General features: G+C 37.8%; 2 protein-coding genes across 6 annotated transcripts; both read left to right on the top strand.

The window, feature by feature from the left end:
• On the top strand, window positions 1-7,575 carry LOC111322682 (nuclear cap-binding protein subunit 3). 5 transcript variants are annotated; one of them, XM_022925824.2, is made up of 10 exons: window positions 1-111; window positions 201-260; window positions 1,847-1,953; window positions 3,330-3,373; window positions 3,849-3,968; window positions 4,689-4,766; window positions 5,501-5,596; window positions 6,036-6,113; window positions 6,576-6,606; window positions 6,942-7,575. In XM_022925824.2, exons 1-10 carry the CDS (start codon window positions 34-36, stop codon window positions 7,366-7,368), a joined length of 1,119 nt encoding a protein of 372 aa, XP_022781559.2. In that variant the 5' UTR covers window positions 1-33; the 3' UTR covers window positions 7,369-7,575. The 5 variants fall into 5 exon arrangements, with proteins under 5 accessions (XP_022781559.2, XP_088599781.1, XP_022781558.2 ...); XM_088743655.1 differs by having other exon boundaries at window positions 3,153-3,373; window positions 5,504-5,596; window positions 6,039-6,113; XM_022925823.2 differs by having other exon boundaries at window positions 3,153-3,373; window positions 5,504-5,596.
• A 4,049-nt stretch (window positions 7,576-11,624) lies between these two features.
• Window positions 11,625-13,775, top strand: LOC111322684 (thioredoxin-like protein 4A). The gene has a single exon (XM_022925825.2). It carries the CDS (start codon window positions 11,858-11,860, stop codon window positions 12,284-12,286), a length of 429 nt encoding a protein of 142 aa, XP_022781560.1. The 5' UTR covers window positions 11,625-11,857; the 3' UTR covers window positions 12,287-13,775.
• Window positions 13,776-16,544: the final 2,769 nt, after the last annotated feature.

The following is a 16,544-nucleotide window of genomic DNA, read 5'->3' as shown; positions in this document are numbered from 1 at the left end:
ATTGAGGGAGTCTGAGTATAAGTTATTTTCAAGATGGAGTTTGAAGAGTTGAAGGTTGAAATCCCTGCCGATGATAGCGACAAAGAGGAGAAAGATTTACCATTCATCTTTGTGAGTGGGATAAAAATCCAGTAAATTAACTATAATTATTATTTATAAAAATATCTAATAATCTGTTTCCATGGATTTTGTACGTACAGGAAAGAAGATATGAAAATAAGTCAGGGTGTTTCGTGACAGGATTTGATGTAACTTCGAAGGTACTCATATTGTTGTGAAGTGTATAAATTATAATTTAAGGCACTTGTGATTTAAAATGTTTGAATTTATTCCTGTTAAACTCCTAGTAGTTTCGATTCATCATGAATTTATCTTCAGCATCATCGCCATAAGTTACTTCAACGAAAGTCGTTAACTATCCTTTCATTTCATTTAATCCATGTGACATTTACCATTTCTGATCTCCTTAAATTTGAGAGCCAGCCACTGAAAATTTACATTTGAAAATACTCTTTAAAAAAAATTAATACCTTGGAAATACAAATGTGTTTTTCTTGGACCCTTTTAAAAGCCATAAATGATTTTATACATGTGCGTACGTTGCTAACCAAGCATGAGGTCAAGATGACTGGATATTGGCTGAGTTCTTCTTTTGCATTTTTTTTGGACGGAGATGAAGTCGAGGTCCATAAAGATGTGAAAAAAGAACGAGGCTAACATCCAGCCATCTTGACCGACTAAGCTTGGTTAATAAATGATTTATTATATTGCAAAAAGATTTTGCTTTATATTAAGAATTAAGAATGACTTGTTTACTTCGAGAGCTGGGAAAGAAAGCCAACTGTGTTTGTAGCACAACAAACTCAGGAGAATCCTTTCTGTTTTCTTCGTTTTAACTATCTTCTGCTGCTTCTTGCATTTCCATGGCCTGAATTGTCCAAGAATTACGAACATAGTTCTAATTCTATTGTTTTTCATGCGCTGGATCAATGTGGGCAATCCCAAGTGGGTAAGATGGGCCCATCTTGCCCACTTGGGTAGCCACTCAGAACATAAGACTCACTTCATCTTGCCCATGGTCTCTATGAGTGATGCAATAAATATATATATTACATGCCTTTAATACAGATATACAATTTGCAATTGATAACACGCAAAGAAAATTTTTATGTGTTGTTTGCAGTAGGTATAGGTTGCCATGTCCCCTGTTGTCTGTATTAAAACTACAGTAGTTATTAACCACTTCTCTGATTGGTGGACTGGCCAGTTGTATGGGCTAATATGGATGATTGTAATGTCTGGGTATGAACATTGGAAAAGTTTTGTTGTGTTTTGATTTTAAGCGAGATTATTAATATATCTTATTAACGAAGCGCGAGGACTGTACTGGGAGACTATCAGCCCGAGGTCTTGACAATATGGACCGAGTGCAGCGAGGTCCACACAATAAAGGACGAGGGCCGATATTCTTCCAGTACGGTCCCGAGCAAGCTTGGTTATTTAGAGATTTATTATACGACTGAAGTTCAAAGGGACACAAGTGGGGTATCATTCGGGACCATTCGGGACAGTGCCCGGTCCAATACTGAGAGAATATTGACCGGCAATAGTGCATTTTGATTGGTTGATTTTAGTGACTGGCCCTCTGACTGCCCGAGTCGTGTAATAAATTCAAATAGTGCTTCCCTTTAGCATGCTGGTGAATGAAATGTGTACCAATGAACAGGTGTGAAAACCTTATGAAATACGCCTGGCGGAGGGACCAAGCCTCCGTCATTTTGCAGCAGCAATACTCTTCGTTGCCTTTTACTTTGATGATCAAAATATTATTCTGTTTGGTTTGTAGGAAGCACTAGAGAGGAAAGCAAGAAGAGCAAAACGATTTGGTCTTTCAGCGAAACAAAAAGACACAGAAAAGGATGACAGTTGTTCTGAGGATGACCCAGATACAGTGTAGGTGTATTAACTCAGAGAAGTGTATGATTCTTAATCCTTTTACTTCAATAAGTGACCAAGGTAGAATTTCTCCTTACAATATCAATACAATGTCAAGGAGATAAGAGATGAGAATAAAGAAAAATAAGGGGATTAGTAGTTTATTCAATATCAAATTCTTCAAACTAACATCATAAGTATTGTAGGGCAGACAGTAAGAAAATTTACTGATGAGATCTGGGTGTGAAAGGCACAAGTCTTCTTGGCTGCAGTCAGTAACCTTCAGGTTCACACTTATGAGATAAGCACATGCAGGGCATAAGCTGAAGTACAAGCTGAAGGATGTTCACATTAGTGACTTATGTGTGTGTAGTGCAAGTCACATCAATGGAGAAACAAGATGGCGCTTATGCTTGTGCTTATTTCATGCCAGTTCCCACTAGTGAAATAAACATAACACAAGCACAAGATTCACCTCAATGCACACTGGCCTTTTCTTCTGCTTATGCTTGTGCTTAAAGGCTTGTGCATATTTCACAACTTTGAACTAGGCTTTTAAGGCTCATTATATACTAAACTCTCCCAATCTTTCCATCCTGTCTTTTCTAGTTTTTTGGGGGGGGTAGGGCTGATGGAAGGTGAGGGAGGGGGGGTAAAGTGTTGCATGAAAAGTATAAATCACAGCTGCTGTAGAGGCCAGGCTTAGCAGCAATCAAGAGCACTTGAGGGGATAGAGAGGGGGGCTCCTATTCCAAGCTTTGAGACAGCTCACTCTGCTTGAATTATTTATAGACAGTCTTGTTAATTGAGATCTGTTTACCATGATGTCAGTTAAAAGGGCAGCATTGAGTTGATGTTCTAAGTGAAAGCATATTTAATAGCACATAAATTGAATATTGGTCAGGTCAATAAATAAATTTTGAAAAGAAGGGAAATGGTATTTCCCTTAGGAGAATTTACAATGCAGACATGTAGGAAAACAGACTTTCATTTAATTTTTCATATCATAGTATGTAATAGCATTGATATATTCCAGGGATAACCCTGAGTCTTCTACTCTATTTTGTCATTTCTATTGAGAATTGCTTCAGAGGGAAAGGGTGACATAGCCACTGATGCAGCTCAACTTAGCTGTTGATGTGTAGCACCTTTCTGTTAGAAAGGAAACTCTGCTTATTTTGATATTATTATGTTTTTCTGTCATTGTCTCTAAACAGGTCAGCATTGGTTTATGACACCAGTAATGCAGCATCACTTCTTGCAAGCACCTTGTCTCTTTCCAATTTCTTGTTACATTTTTTGTGTTCTCCATGTTGTAAACCTTTTTCTATACACAAACTTTTACACTTATTTGCTATTTGCTGCTTTCTTTCTTTTTTTTGTTTTGTTTTCAGACTGTCATCTGTTGATCCTTATAAGCTTCCAACAATCACAGATGGTAAATCAAACAGTCATGTTTTTTCATAGTGTCCTTTGTAGATATATCAAAGAACCAATGGATCTTTCCCCTCATGTAATTTGTCCAAACCAGAAAGTTTTAATTCTTAATTTTTTGGCATTTGGTAACATGTTATTTACTTAATTGAGCTTGGCTTGGTAGTATTTTTTTTTTTTTAATAGAGTGTTTTTTGAATGGGTGTCTTAACACCAAAACCAATGCCCAGTCAGTCCTGATCCAGTTCATATTATAAAGAAACCAGACAGAACCATATGTGAATACATGAAATCAGCCATATGCATGGAAAAGTGCATGTGATCAAAGCCCAAATGAAGGATCAGAAGTCAGTTGCTTGCATTGGCTACAAAAAAAAGCCAAATGATCATGCATTTCTTTAAGCATTCAAGTGAAAGGTGCTTCATATTTCATTAACATATTGCATGTTGTATACTTGACACTGACTGTTTGTTTGAAGGTGAAACCAGATTGGATGCCATCCTTATTCATGGAGTGAATGAAATGAGCACAAAGGATGTGTTTGCTTATTTCAGTGACTTTGCCCCTGGGTCTGTAGAATGGATTGATGACTCTTCATGTAAGTCCTTGACCTCAGTTTTAGAAATGGTAAACACCACAGCATACATTATTGAGTTATGGTGAATTTAGGAGGTTGCTAAGCACGAAAGAAGCATAAGAGTCACTCGAGGTGATAGCCGAGAGCGACTCTAGCTTCTTGAGTTCTTAGCAAACCTCCCAAGTGCATCCATAACTCAATAGTGTACGCTGTGGTGTTTACCATTTGTTTTATAACATAACATCGATACATTGTAGCTAAAGAGTTCCCTTTTATTTAACAAATCTTATGTGACCAGAAAAAACAAGCAAGCACAGAAAAATAGACTTTGCATTTGCTCACGTCGGCAGCGTACACCCATGGACAAAAAGGGGACGCTAAATTGACCAATCAGAGCGCGCGCTTTACTTTGGTTATGTTATAAAATTTAACAAATGACAATGATTAATGGATAAGAATTATTTAGGTTGAGGTTTTGGGTTATCTGCTGAAGCCAGACACTGATGTAAATAAAACAACCATGGCTTTTATATTGTTTTGGATGTAGGAAAAAGGTCTTGTCTACTCTACACTACAAGGGCAGAGCCAAGTTTTTCTTTAGAAGGGGTGCACCACACCACTTAGGAATGATGAAACAGATGGGTTATGCAAACAAATAATGCCAAGATATCATGCTATTTTGTGAAATTTAACCAGGATATTTAAATATTTTTTCTCAATAATTTTTTATTTTATTTATAGGTAATGTAGTTTGGGATGATGAATTCACTGCTTCTAGAGTTTTGATGGCAGTAGGGAAAGAAATACAAAAACCAACTGGTAAATAAATTCTCAAATGAGTTTACATCATACTCAAAGAGACAGGCTACCTCCACAATTTTATACCTTGTGATAAAAAACTTCGCTCTCTATAAAAACTCAAGATGCTCTTAAGATAGATTCTTGCACCTTTGACTTAAAAAAAATTGCAGGTTTTAAAAAAGGTTGATGTTATTTCTCCACATAAAACACTTTTATTCGTAAAGTCGGTTTGTTTGATTCAGAATACAATGAACTGTGTGATATTTCTTGAACTCTGACTATCTCGGTTTGTCTTCTCGGCCTTGGGCAATTTTCTTGCCCCCTTGTTTTGTAAAGTTGAATCAAAATGCGAGACTGTTATCCTCGGTGCGCTCAGTGGGAAATTTTGTAAAGGACACAAGCCTTTCCTAAAATAGCCAAACCTTCAAGTGTTCTAGTCGTTAGAACGCTTTTCATTGAGTGTTATTAATCCAAGACGAAAGTAAATCATACCGGCCAATGAGAAAAAAAGAGGATATTACAAGAAGCCAATCAGAACTCAAAGAACAAATAAGCTAACGGCCAAAAGTGCGGGAAAACGCAGTCGACGAAGTCTAGTGTTGCGTGTGATTGGTTCATAGGAGAGCGCGAGTTTTGTAGACTACTCAGAGAGTGACAAAAAGGAAAGCCAAAGCTCTCCCGAATTATTTTCGACACTCGATTAAAAGTTACTCTTTTTGCTGGCTAACCATCACTTGCCTTCTGATTTCAAGTAGACGAGGATATCAGTGATGCTGTGGAAGTCAGATGGAAGCAAGGCCCTCCTCATCCCAAAGCCAATTGTCTTCTCTTACGATTGGCCACGAAAAGTAGGTTGCGTACGTCGGTGGTTTTTAGCAATTCTTACCCTATTCACTTACCATGGCTGGCTGAACTTTTTAGCATAGAACCAGAACGATAAACAAGGCCGAGTTGTTCATCACACGATTGAATTAAGTCTGCTTCACACGTTTAACGCTGTTTCAAACTCAAGCGCAAATTCGAGGTAATGAAAATCTTACCATTTCTTACCGTTTAGTAGAGGAAATTTCGAGATCATGTCAAAGACCATGTACATGTTTTGCAAGACTTGTGATAATTCAAGCTAATATTCGCCAGACTCGTCAGTCTCTACACCTTGAATTAAAAATGTTGCACTAACCCGACTTAGCTTCATCCTGCTTTAAGCAACCTCGCGCAGTTTTTAGAAGTACGGGAATAGGTTGCAGTTTCGTGAAACTCATTCTCTGTTGTTTTGAAATGCTCTAGAAGACAAGAAACTACCAGGGGCGGCACGAAGAAGCATGTATTACTTAATCAATGGTAAAGCAAATGAGCCTGGACAAGGTGGGTCTCCTATTATTAATATGAGGTTTTCTGTCACTCCGATCTCTATCCCTAAATAAACGGTTTGGTCTTGTTATTTTACACGAGGTCTAACCCAAACCGCGGTTTTACGCAAGCAGTGGGCCTCAGGGATTCTCCATAATAGAGTTGATTTGATTGAATAAGTGTTCTTCCACTGTTGGCTTTTGGTCCTCTTGACGCTGTTTACCAAATTAATGATCAGATAAAAAGTTCGGCTGAATGGTAGATGGCTTAGAGCGCAGTTTTGTTACACAACGGCTAAACTTTTTTAAATAACCGGCCCTTTGTTTTTACAGAATAAGAAACAGTTACCGTGTCATTTAAAAGGCCATCACTCTTGAGTGATTTGCTTTCGTCAAGTTGTTAATTTGATTTTTATGTCGTAGGTAAAGTTTACTGAAGGACACCCAGTTATAGTTTTCATCCTCTTCTTTTTTCTAGGTGGAAAAAAAGGCATTATCAGTTCATCAAGGTAATGAATTTCTTAGGGGTTCTAGTAAAAGCTACAAACGACTACATTAGTCTATCAGAAAAAGTTTTAATTCGATAAATCCAGTCGAAGTACAAAGATGATGCACATAACAAGCGCCAGTGTCGGGAAAATAGCGGGAAAATAGCGGGAAAATAGCGGGAAAATAGCGGGGAAATAGCGGGAAAACGCGTGCGACTAAGGCGGTTTTACATGTGATTAGTTGAGGAGGTGGCATATTGCTTCAAACAATCGCAGAACTCAGTAAATAAAAACCATGCAAACACTTTCGGATTACTTTCGAAGGCACTCTTAAAACATCCTTTCGTTTTTTTCAGAAAGAGGAAATTGTTGAAAGAACAAGAACGAGTGAAGCACATGTATTCAAGTGGTCCAGAAGTTGTCTTCCTCGACAAGATTGAAACTGAAAAGGAAGAAAAAATGGATATCGACGAACCCCCGCTTAAGATTGTCGTCACCAACGACGGTCAGCCAGAGAGGAGTGAACCGGGAAATCTACGTATGCGCATGCACGCCGATGCCATCGAAGACGACGACAGCGAAAGTGACGAGGACGATGATAGGAGAGAAAAGAGGGATAAATGGAAAGGAAGAATTGAGAAGAAAGAAGATAAAATGGAAGAAGTCCGGACTGAAAAACCCACTTTAGATTTACGGTCAAAACTTCAAAGTAGACAACGGCACGGGTTTAATTTCAAGAACAGACCGTCTTTGTCTATCGAAATCAAGGAAGAACCGGAATAGAGCTCTCTGGAAATTTTTTTAAAGTTAATTTTTAGTTTTTATCACTTTAATCAAGTAGCTACTGAGTAGAACTTTAACTATTTTACCACCAAGATGTGTGAGCGGGCTTGGTTTTACATCTTTTCCCTAATAAGTATTATAAGGCGAATCTAAGGTCACTATTGATGTGAAACTTTATCTTTAATAAAAGTAAATAATTGAGTGGAATTACTTGACAATAAAATCCCTCATTTCTCCATGGCTAGCAACGAGAGGGAATCTAGCTGTCCTATATTTCTAATCAACTGCTGTCCATGTGGTGTCTCAGAACTGATGACCTTGCTAGAAAGGCAAATTCTGTCGAAGGTATCAGGGCCGTTTTCTCTAAAATCTGTCTCATCTGTCTCAGCCTTAGTCAAATTTCTGACTCTCAATCATTCGAAGACACAATCAAAGCTTGACACAAATGTCAAAATTACTCGGTCCGAGACAATCCTTTTCACCCTGACATCAGTATCCGTGTTCTCGAAACTCTTCTCCATGCATTTGTTTGGTACCGACAAGTTAAGGAGAATTCGTTAGTCAGTCTCGAAAGCTTCACAGGTTGGTTTTCTTTTTCTCGATTCTCAGTAGTGTTGTAGGGAGAAATTAGATGCTGGTCACTCTTACAGTTCAGAGGGTTGGAAATGGAGGGTGGGTATTTTAGTCAGGAGGATTACAAACGATAAATCCAGATGTAGTTAAATAACCATGCTAAAAACCTATCCTGAATTCTCTCAGAATCACCGTTTGACTGACATGGCTTGTTACTTTAGTGACAAATAAACAGGAAATAAGGAGGTTCGAAGGGCCTTGGTATGGAGAAGCTTCGTGAAAGATGAAAACTTTAACATGGACAACAACACAAATCCCTAGAATAATATGAACTCCAGAAACGGAAAAGGGAACAAGTAAGGGAACCCAAGGAAGGGAACAATCCTCGTTGCCTGGGGAGAGTTCAACCTCGTGATTGGGGGGATATGGAGGGTTTTGGTTGTGTCACGAAGCTTCCATGAGAATCTATAATGTTCTCTTGATCCTTCCGCCTATTGACAGTTATTTAGTAGTAAATTTTCCATCATTGAAACTCTGTTGGCGACGATTGATTCCCCTTCGTTGCCCCTGAAAACCATGTGATATCCCCTAAAGCTCCCCCCCGTCCCCCCTCCCTCAGCGATAAATGATGCCTGGTGCCTAAGCTCAAAGAATCAAGAACAGTTGAAACACACTTATGATCATGAGTTGTTGAGGAAAGAATCAAAACTTAGAAAAAAATGATCAAAATAAGAATAGAAAAATCCCTGCTGATCAAAATAAGAATAAACTAATATCTGACAGCTATTTTGAATTTGATATTCTCTGAAGCAGTTCTCAAGCCGGGAGCCAGGAAGCTCACTGTGTATTATTGCTAATGAGTTTCTGATATGAACCGCTAGCGCAGGGTGTTTCTCGACTATATTCGTTGACAAATGGTGTGGGGTGTGGCTGGATTTGTCAACAAGAAACTTGAACTTCGATCGGATGATTAAGTATATTGCACATGGATGATCTATATGTAACAAAAACAAACGATAGATATGAAGTTGTGGTTTTTCTCCTGTTTGATTTGTTGTTATTGTTTCTCTGTAATTTTTTCTTTTGTATGAACGAAGAGTCATTGATTCGGCGCCAAAATGGCTTTGTAAAAAAAAAGAGAGATCTTGATTTTCAGATTTTGTACACCTCGTCCGAATGATTTCAGCAGTGGACAAAGAAATTTTGTTATATGTTATATTGCCTAATTCAAGAATTATACATGAATGGTACTTGCTGATACGAACTAATATTGCTAATTTCCCCTCGTGCTGGGAAGTTATAAAGTAGGAAAACAGTCCTTGAAGGCCCCCAATGCCGCCATTCAAATGCGGATTATCATCAACATCCGGGCATATCCCCATATTGGGAAATCAGAAGTAAAATCTAAGACGACTCCCTGGTGTAAATCACCCCACTCGAATATATGGATATAAAAGAAGAAATGACTGTAAGATAACTTGTGCCCCTGAGTGAAAGATACGGATTTAAGACTCCCTGGACAAAAGGTGCATACTAAAGACCCCTGGGTGTAACGATTCCAAACTCTTGAACCAAATCTGGTGCAACAGTAGGTTTATATTGGTGACAGTATCCATGCTGTTGGTGCTTCATTTACACCTTGAATTAGTCCAACAATGGCTCGTGTTGCTCTTGTGGCGTAGCAACAGTCTCCTGCCTCAACCCAGGACAAGGTCACCATGGAAACTCAAGTGTACTGAACCCGCCGGACTGAAGTATTTTTAGACATAAAATTGGTACTTCAAAACTCTTGTGAAAATGTAATTTATTATGTTGTTCGCCATTTTTGGTTCTTTCCCAGCGCTAATTATAAGGCAGGAACATTCTCCTCTCAGAATGATTAAAATGGTAACCATTGACGAGGTCTATTAACTCAACTATAGCAGCGCAAAAGGATATGTAAAGATGCGTTGAGAGTTAACGCAAATGAGGTTTCCCCTACCAAAATACACGATGATTATATAAGATACAGAGCTATAGCCGAAAGAAGTATATGTTTTTTTCCCACATTTCCTATCATCATTTATACGAACACTAACATGCAGCAGACACTTTAAGACTCTTAACAGAGTGCTCATCATAATATATGGTGATGCTACTCGTTTTAATGGGAAAGTGGGCGATATTAGCTATATCCCGCCAATATTCGGTATTGTCAAAGGACAGCGAGTGGAAGATGTTTGAAAGACAGTTTGTGAACGTTTGGAATTTTTACTCTAAGTTCTAACCGAAAAAAAAAAAACCAGATTGCTTTACCATCATTAAAACCGGGAAATTATCATCTAACTGATTCGTTACAACGAATCGCCTCACCAGAAGAAGATTATCAACCTTGAATTCTTCTCTTTAAGGCAAAAACTTTGCCCTCTTATATTCTCTCAATACAGCTAGGAACTCTGGGATGTGGTCAGTTTGTCGGTTTCTCATATTTGAGACAGTCGCACGCAAGCTTGGTTCAACCGCGAATCTTTGAAATTAGCAAACCCCGCTGTTGTGAATCACTCCTACTATTTAGAGAAATCAGAATTCCTGAAAAAAAACTTTCTTCCCTTACGTAAATCGAGGTTTCCGTGCTATTTTTATGATCTTAACACCGTCTCAAACGGCATCTGAAAGGCAGACCAATCTTTGTTTGTAGTGGAAACGACACCTACCCCGGATATGAAGGTATTAGTGTCGCGAAACTAAGGACTCGTATTATTTTTAGGACTTACACATTAGGACTTAAACATTCTTAAAATAACTAACTCTTGTGATCTTACTACCGGGCTCGTCAAAATACAGCGCAATTGGTAAAAAATACCGGGTGATACTACAATGACACCACTGAATTACGTCTAAGGAAATCAGTACATAGATAATTTGACAAAGATCTTTACATAGTGCTCTGCCTTACAATAATGTTTTTCTTTGTTATCCCTGAGAAGACGCGAGACATACGAAGCATAGGACAGACTCATCTCAGGCCTTGATGTAACCCCCCCCTCCCCATTAGCTTCATCCTCTCTCCTCCCTGGTAGGTGCCCCTGCTTCAATATCCCTCCCCTCCCAGGCTATTTAATTAGCAAAGCAATAGCAATGAGTACCACTTATTAAAGAGAAGGGTTTTTTTTTTATATCATATCTAAGTATCACTTAACTGTTGCTGTTTTTTTTTTTTTTTTTCCCATGGAAGAGGACTCAATACCGGGTAAGCTCCTCTGAGCTGGTATAGGATAAATTAATCTCTTCAAGTATGAGAAACTGAAGATTGACGTCTTGTTCCGAGATTATTGTCCCAAAGTTTTTTTATCGGAATGTTTCCTTCAATGCAAAGCACTTCAATCAGTGATACGCACGAGAAACTCGTCCATTTAGGACTCTTTTTCCACCTTATGCGACATTTTTGATAATATCGCAACTGTCTTGACAGAACTGTACTTTAAACTCCAGGGTGCTGATCCGCATTCCCGAGTCCTCATCAGGAACTTGTTTAATTTTTCATCTCTCACTATGAAATTTGGTTCAGTATATCAACTAAGTTGAAATTGTAAATTGGCCACCGTAACGAATAAAAAAGCTGACGTTTCGAGCGTTAGCCCGTCGTCATTCGCTCTACGGTGGCCAATTTACAATTTCAACTTAGTTGATATAACCAAATTACCTTGTTACCCCACCGACACAGCACCACAGTTTCTCACTATGAAAGACTGGAACTACTATCAAACACTATTGCATGAAGGGATAGCCGGCTTCCGCCATCTTGTTTACCAACGTCAAAGGAACGTAATTGGAAACGAAAATTGAGTGCAAAATTCACTTCAGCACACACTGAGACCTTCCCTTGATCGTTATTTAGATTTTGATACTCAAGAAGGGTCCAAGAACAGCTTCCAAAATGTCTTACATGCTTCAGCATCTTAAAAATGGTTGGCAAGTTGATCAGGCAATCATGTCGGAAGAAGATCGAGTTGTGGTCATTCGATTTGGTCACGATTGGGATCCAACATGCATGAAAATGGACGAAGTATTATACACCATTGCGGATAAAGTGAAGAACTTTGCAGTGATCTACGTAGTGGATATTACAGAGTGTCCGGATTTTAACAAAATGTATGAATTGTATGACCCCTGTACGACCATGTTCTTTTATCGAAACAAGCACATCATGATTGACTTGGGCACAGGAAATAACAATAAGATCAACTGGGCTTTGGAGGATAAACAAGAAATGGTTGATATTGTGGAGACTGTTTATCGTGGAGCGCGGAAAGGCCGAGGTTTGGTTGTTTCACCCAAGGATTATTCCACCAAGTACCGTTATTAGGATCAGAATCTTCTGCTTTGCACTTTATTAGTGGACAAATAAGCTTTTTCGTTATATTCATTATAATTTCAAGGCAACGTTAACTTTCCTTTTACACATTAAATTGTTCAGTATGGGTGTTGGGTTCATAGTTTTAAACTAATCTTATCTGATTTCTGGAAACAATGACTAAACAAATGTTTAAGGGCTAAAGAACATTTCTTTTGCTTGTTGAATGATCAAGTCTAAAGCTTTATAAAGTATTTGTTGTTGCCAATGTCATAGCCTTCCTTGCAGTATTTCAGGTGAGTGAGTAGGAAATATTTTGAGCAAATGTTGAAGGGAACATATTTTGTTGATACAAGTGAGGAGGGCCTGGATAAAATCTTTTCTTTCTTGTTACCATGGTTGCCAAAGGTCAGGAAAAAGTCAGGGAAAACCAAAATTCTTCAAGGTCAGGGATAAGTCAGGGAATTTCACTCAGATTCAGAGAAAATTTACATCTTTGAAAGAAATCAGAGAAAAAGTAAAATTTCAAGTAAATATGAAGTAGTCCATCTTGCCTTGGCTCTATTCTCAATAAAAGTTGGGGACACTTCCCTTTTTGTGATATTGATGTTACTCACGCATATTGTTAAGAACAGTTGACTGACTTTTGACCAGCACATCCTTTGTCTTTGTAATGCAAGTTCAAGTTGTATAGGAATAAAACCCTAAATTTTTTCTTCTTCTTCATTGTTTTCAAACATTTTAAACCCATTGGTACATTTCACAGACATGAAAGGTTTTGGACAGCTAGAATTACATTTAATGAAATTGAATGACAAACTGATGTCGGGTTTCCAAGAAAATCAATCCTTTTTCCATGTTTATACCTAAATGAATTATCTTTCCATGTTCACTGTATGTGACTTGCCAAAAGTACAAGGTTATGGGTGAAGAGGAATAGTGGAGGTTAGAGGTCATGATTAGGATCCAGGGTTTGAATTGTTAATTCAGTTGGTTTGGGAAATTTTAAGGTTGTCACAGAATTTCAAAATCCAATCAAGGTGGCAACCATGGTTACACATATTTCTGCACAAATTAAGACTTGTTGCTATGTCGCTTTCTTTTTATATTGATTTAGTTTGGCAATATTAGTAAAGAAGACTTCTGCTTATTGCTGTAATTTTAGTGGAATGCAATATTCAAGGAAGTAAGGCAAGCTTTAACTCCCGTGAGTGACCAATGGACAATTTCTAACATTTTAAATACAACAGTAATGCTCTGAACTTAGAGTTGTGTGTAAAGACATCAGTTGTGGCAATAAAAAATAACTCCCTCATCATGTTTGATTTACATGTTAAACTGATTCTGTATGTCTTAAAATTTAATCAACACAGAAACCACCAAAGTGGTAATATTACCAAACAGTATTTTTGTGCCTATTAAATATAGAAAAGTTACTGTACTTAAATATTTGTTGTTTATTTCTCTCTGTAGTAAAGAATAAAATATTGCTTATACTGGTTAGGATTGTTTTGTTTTTTGAGGAACTCCATGTGACATTGCCTAACCACTGATTATTTTTATCATATGAGGGGCAAAATTACTGAATTGTGATTGGTCAAGACAGAGGGCATTTTTTCTTAATTTTTGTAATTGCCCCGGGCAAAATTACTTGAAAATGATTGGCTGAAAATCGCTTAGCAACGGCTGCCAAGGTAAAGAAATTTCTGTTTGTTTTGTAACAATGGCGTCCCGTTTTGCGCGAGATCAGTAAGAAAACATTTTGCCCCTTGTATTATAAACAAGTAATCACATGGTTCCTCGTAAAATGAAGGATTAATATCACTTGTCTTTTTGGAAGTTGCAGAAATTGCCCGAGTCGCGCAGCGACAAGGGCAATTTCAGCAACTTCCGAAAACACGCGTGATATTAATCCTTAATTTTACTCGGCCCCATGCGATTATCAATACTTGTCACCTCATCTAGCATGGGTCTCTGTAGAAACCATCAGCTCAAATGGGGGGGGGGGGGGTTCATGAAACAGTTCTCACTTGAAGTGTCGACTCCCTTTTGTATTTGAAACGCAACAGTAAAAATGGAGTCTATAGAAATCATTCTTGTGAGTTTTAAATTTGAAACAAATTTCTAGAATTAGGTTTTTTCATGAAAACAAATACCGCCATCGTGTCTTTCCGGAAAACATTAAGTGGAGCACCAGGGCCAACTACAGTGTTCCTTGGGGAACACATTACTGAACTTTTTGACGCATTTTAACTAACCGACACGAAAACAGTCAAAATACTTCGATGAATAACGAGACAAGTGAATTAGATTCTCAGTGTGAAAAGATGAAAACCGGTGACATTAAATGAAGAACGTCGCTTTTCGTTACTATTAGCGGAGTTTAAAGACGTTTTTGTTGCACTGAAGGGTAGGAAATGCATTAAAAAGTAAATACTCTAAGTACTGGCCAAACAGTAGACAATTTAACTTTTTACATTAACCAAGATCTTCAGTGTCTAGTATCCGAATAGTTGGAAGACAACAATCTTGTTCTCAGTGTTTCAAAAACTAAGTGTGTACTATTTACATCTCGAAGGCATAAAGAGCGCGATTGTATTTTAAATCTTAATCTTCTCGGAAAGTCCATATCTTGCGAAACTACTTTTAAATACCTAGGCGTGGTGTTCGACAATTTTATGACTTGGAAGGCTCACGTGGACTATGTGTGTAAAAAGATGGCGTCAAGAGTTAGTATTCTGGGCCGTATTAGAAGTTTCGTCACAAAAGAGGCAGCAACACTTGTTCATAATGCTTTAATTCTTCCCTTATTTGATTACTGTGACATTGCCTGGAGTAACCGTCTACAGCAAGATATAGATCGACTACAGCGCTTACAAAATAGATCTGCACGGATTATTACACGTTGCTCTCGACGGTAGAGCAGCTGCAATGGCCGAATCTTTTCAGTAGACGCTATTACCACAAGGCTAACCTTGTTTGTCTTCACTCATTAGTTCCTAGTTACTTTTCATCATATTTTACCAGATTTTCGAATATTCACAACTATTCCACAAGGCAAAAGTAAAAACCCTACCAAAAGTAAAAAGAAATTTTGGGAAAAGGACCTTTCTTTTTACTGGCACAGAAATTTTTGTGAAGAGTGAAAATATTCAAACGTTCTGCCGCTGAGCAAGACATTTCTTTTTATCTTAACTTTGATATTTTCTCTACTATTTTAGCTAGGTCTTAACTGTGTTTTGGCTTTGTAGTCTTAGGCTGTAAATGTAGTTTTAAAATTGTAGTCATATATATAATTGAAAATCTTGATGTAAATTATTTTAAGAAACAGGGCCCGTATGGATACCAGCCTTAGAGCTGAATGGGCTACCCTGTGTGAATAAAGCTTTACTTTACTTAAACAAAATCAATAAAAAACATTGGGGATATTAAAGTGAAAGCGTCACGAACACAACAATAATGCATGGATGAAAGTGTTTTGTTTCGTTTTAGTATTTGAGACGAGACCGCTGAGATAATTTTGAAAACGCATTTAATGTGGATGGGGCCTCGATTTTGTAAGATAATAAACCTAAAGTAAAATTTAATAGTCACACCATGTTTCTTTTTAGTCTTTTTGCTTTAGGTGGAACCTAGCGTTGACAGTATCATTAACTTACTTGACCTTACTTTTGTCTATGCGTATCATTTACGACCAGGTTTACGGTTATCTCACTGAACACAATTTGATTTCCAGCCAACAATCTGGTTTTCGTTCGCTCCATTCAACTGTTACTGCCTTGTTGGAGGCCACAAACAATTGGGCCTTCAACATTGATAAAGGCAGTATAAATGCAGTAGTTTTTCTCGACCTAAAAAAGGCTTTTGATACCGTTGACCATACAATTCTTATGTCTAAATTATTCGAATATGGTATCCGCGGTATCCGCGCTTATGAATGGTTTAGATCATACCTAGATAATCGCAATCAACAATCTTTCGTAAATGGTTCGCTCTCAGTTAGTCAAGTTCTCACTTGTGGAATTCTGCAAGGAACAATTCACCCAGGACCTTTGCTTTTTGTTTTATACATAAATGATCTTCCTAATTGTCTGTCTAATTCAGTTGCACGTATGTATGCCGACGATACTCACCTAACCTTTGCCAGTAACAACATAGAAATGATCAATGATGTTATGGATCACGACCTATCCAATGTAATACATGACTACTGCAAACAATTTGACTCTAAATTCATCTAAAACTGAATTCATGTTAATTGGATCCCGGC

Source organism: Stylophora pistillata, chromosome 13, assembly GCF_964205215.1.
Source record: "Stylophora pistillata chromosome 13, jaStyPist1.2, whole genome shotgun sequence".
In the NCBI taxonomy this organism is placed as follows: Eukaryota; Metazoa; Cnidaria; class Anthozoa; order Scleractinia; family Pocilloporidae; genus Stylophora; species Stylophora pistillata.
Note: the sequence above shows the minus strand (reverse complement) of the source record. Positions and strands in the feature narration are given on the sequence as shown.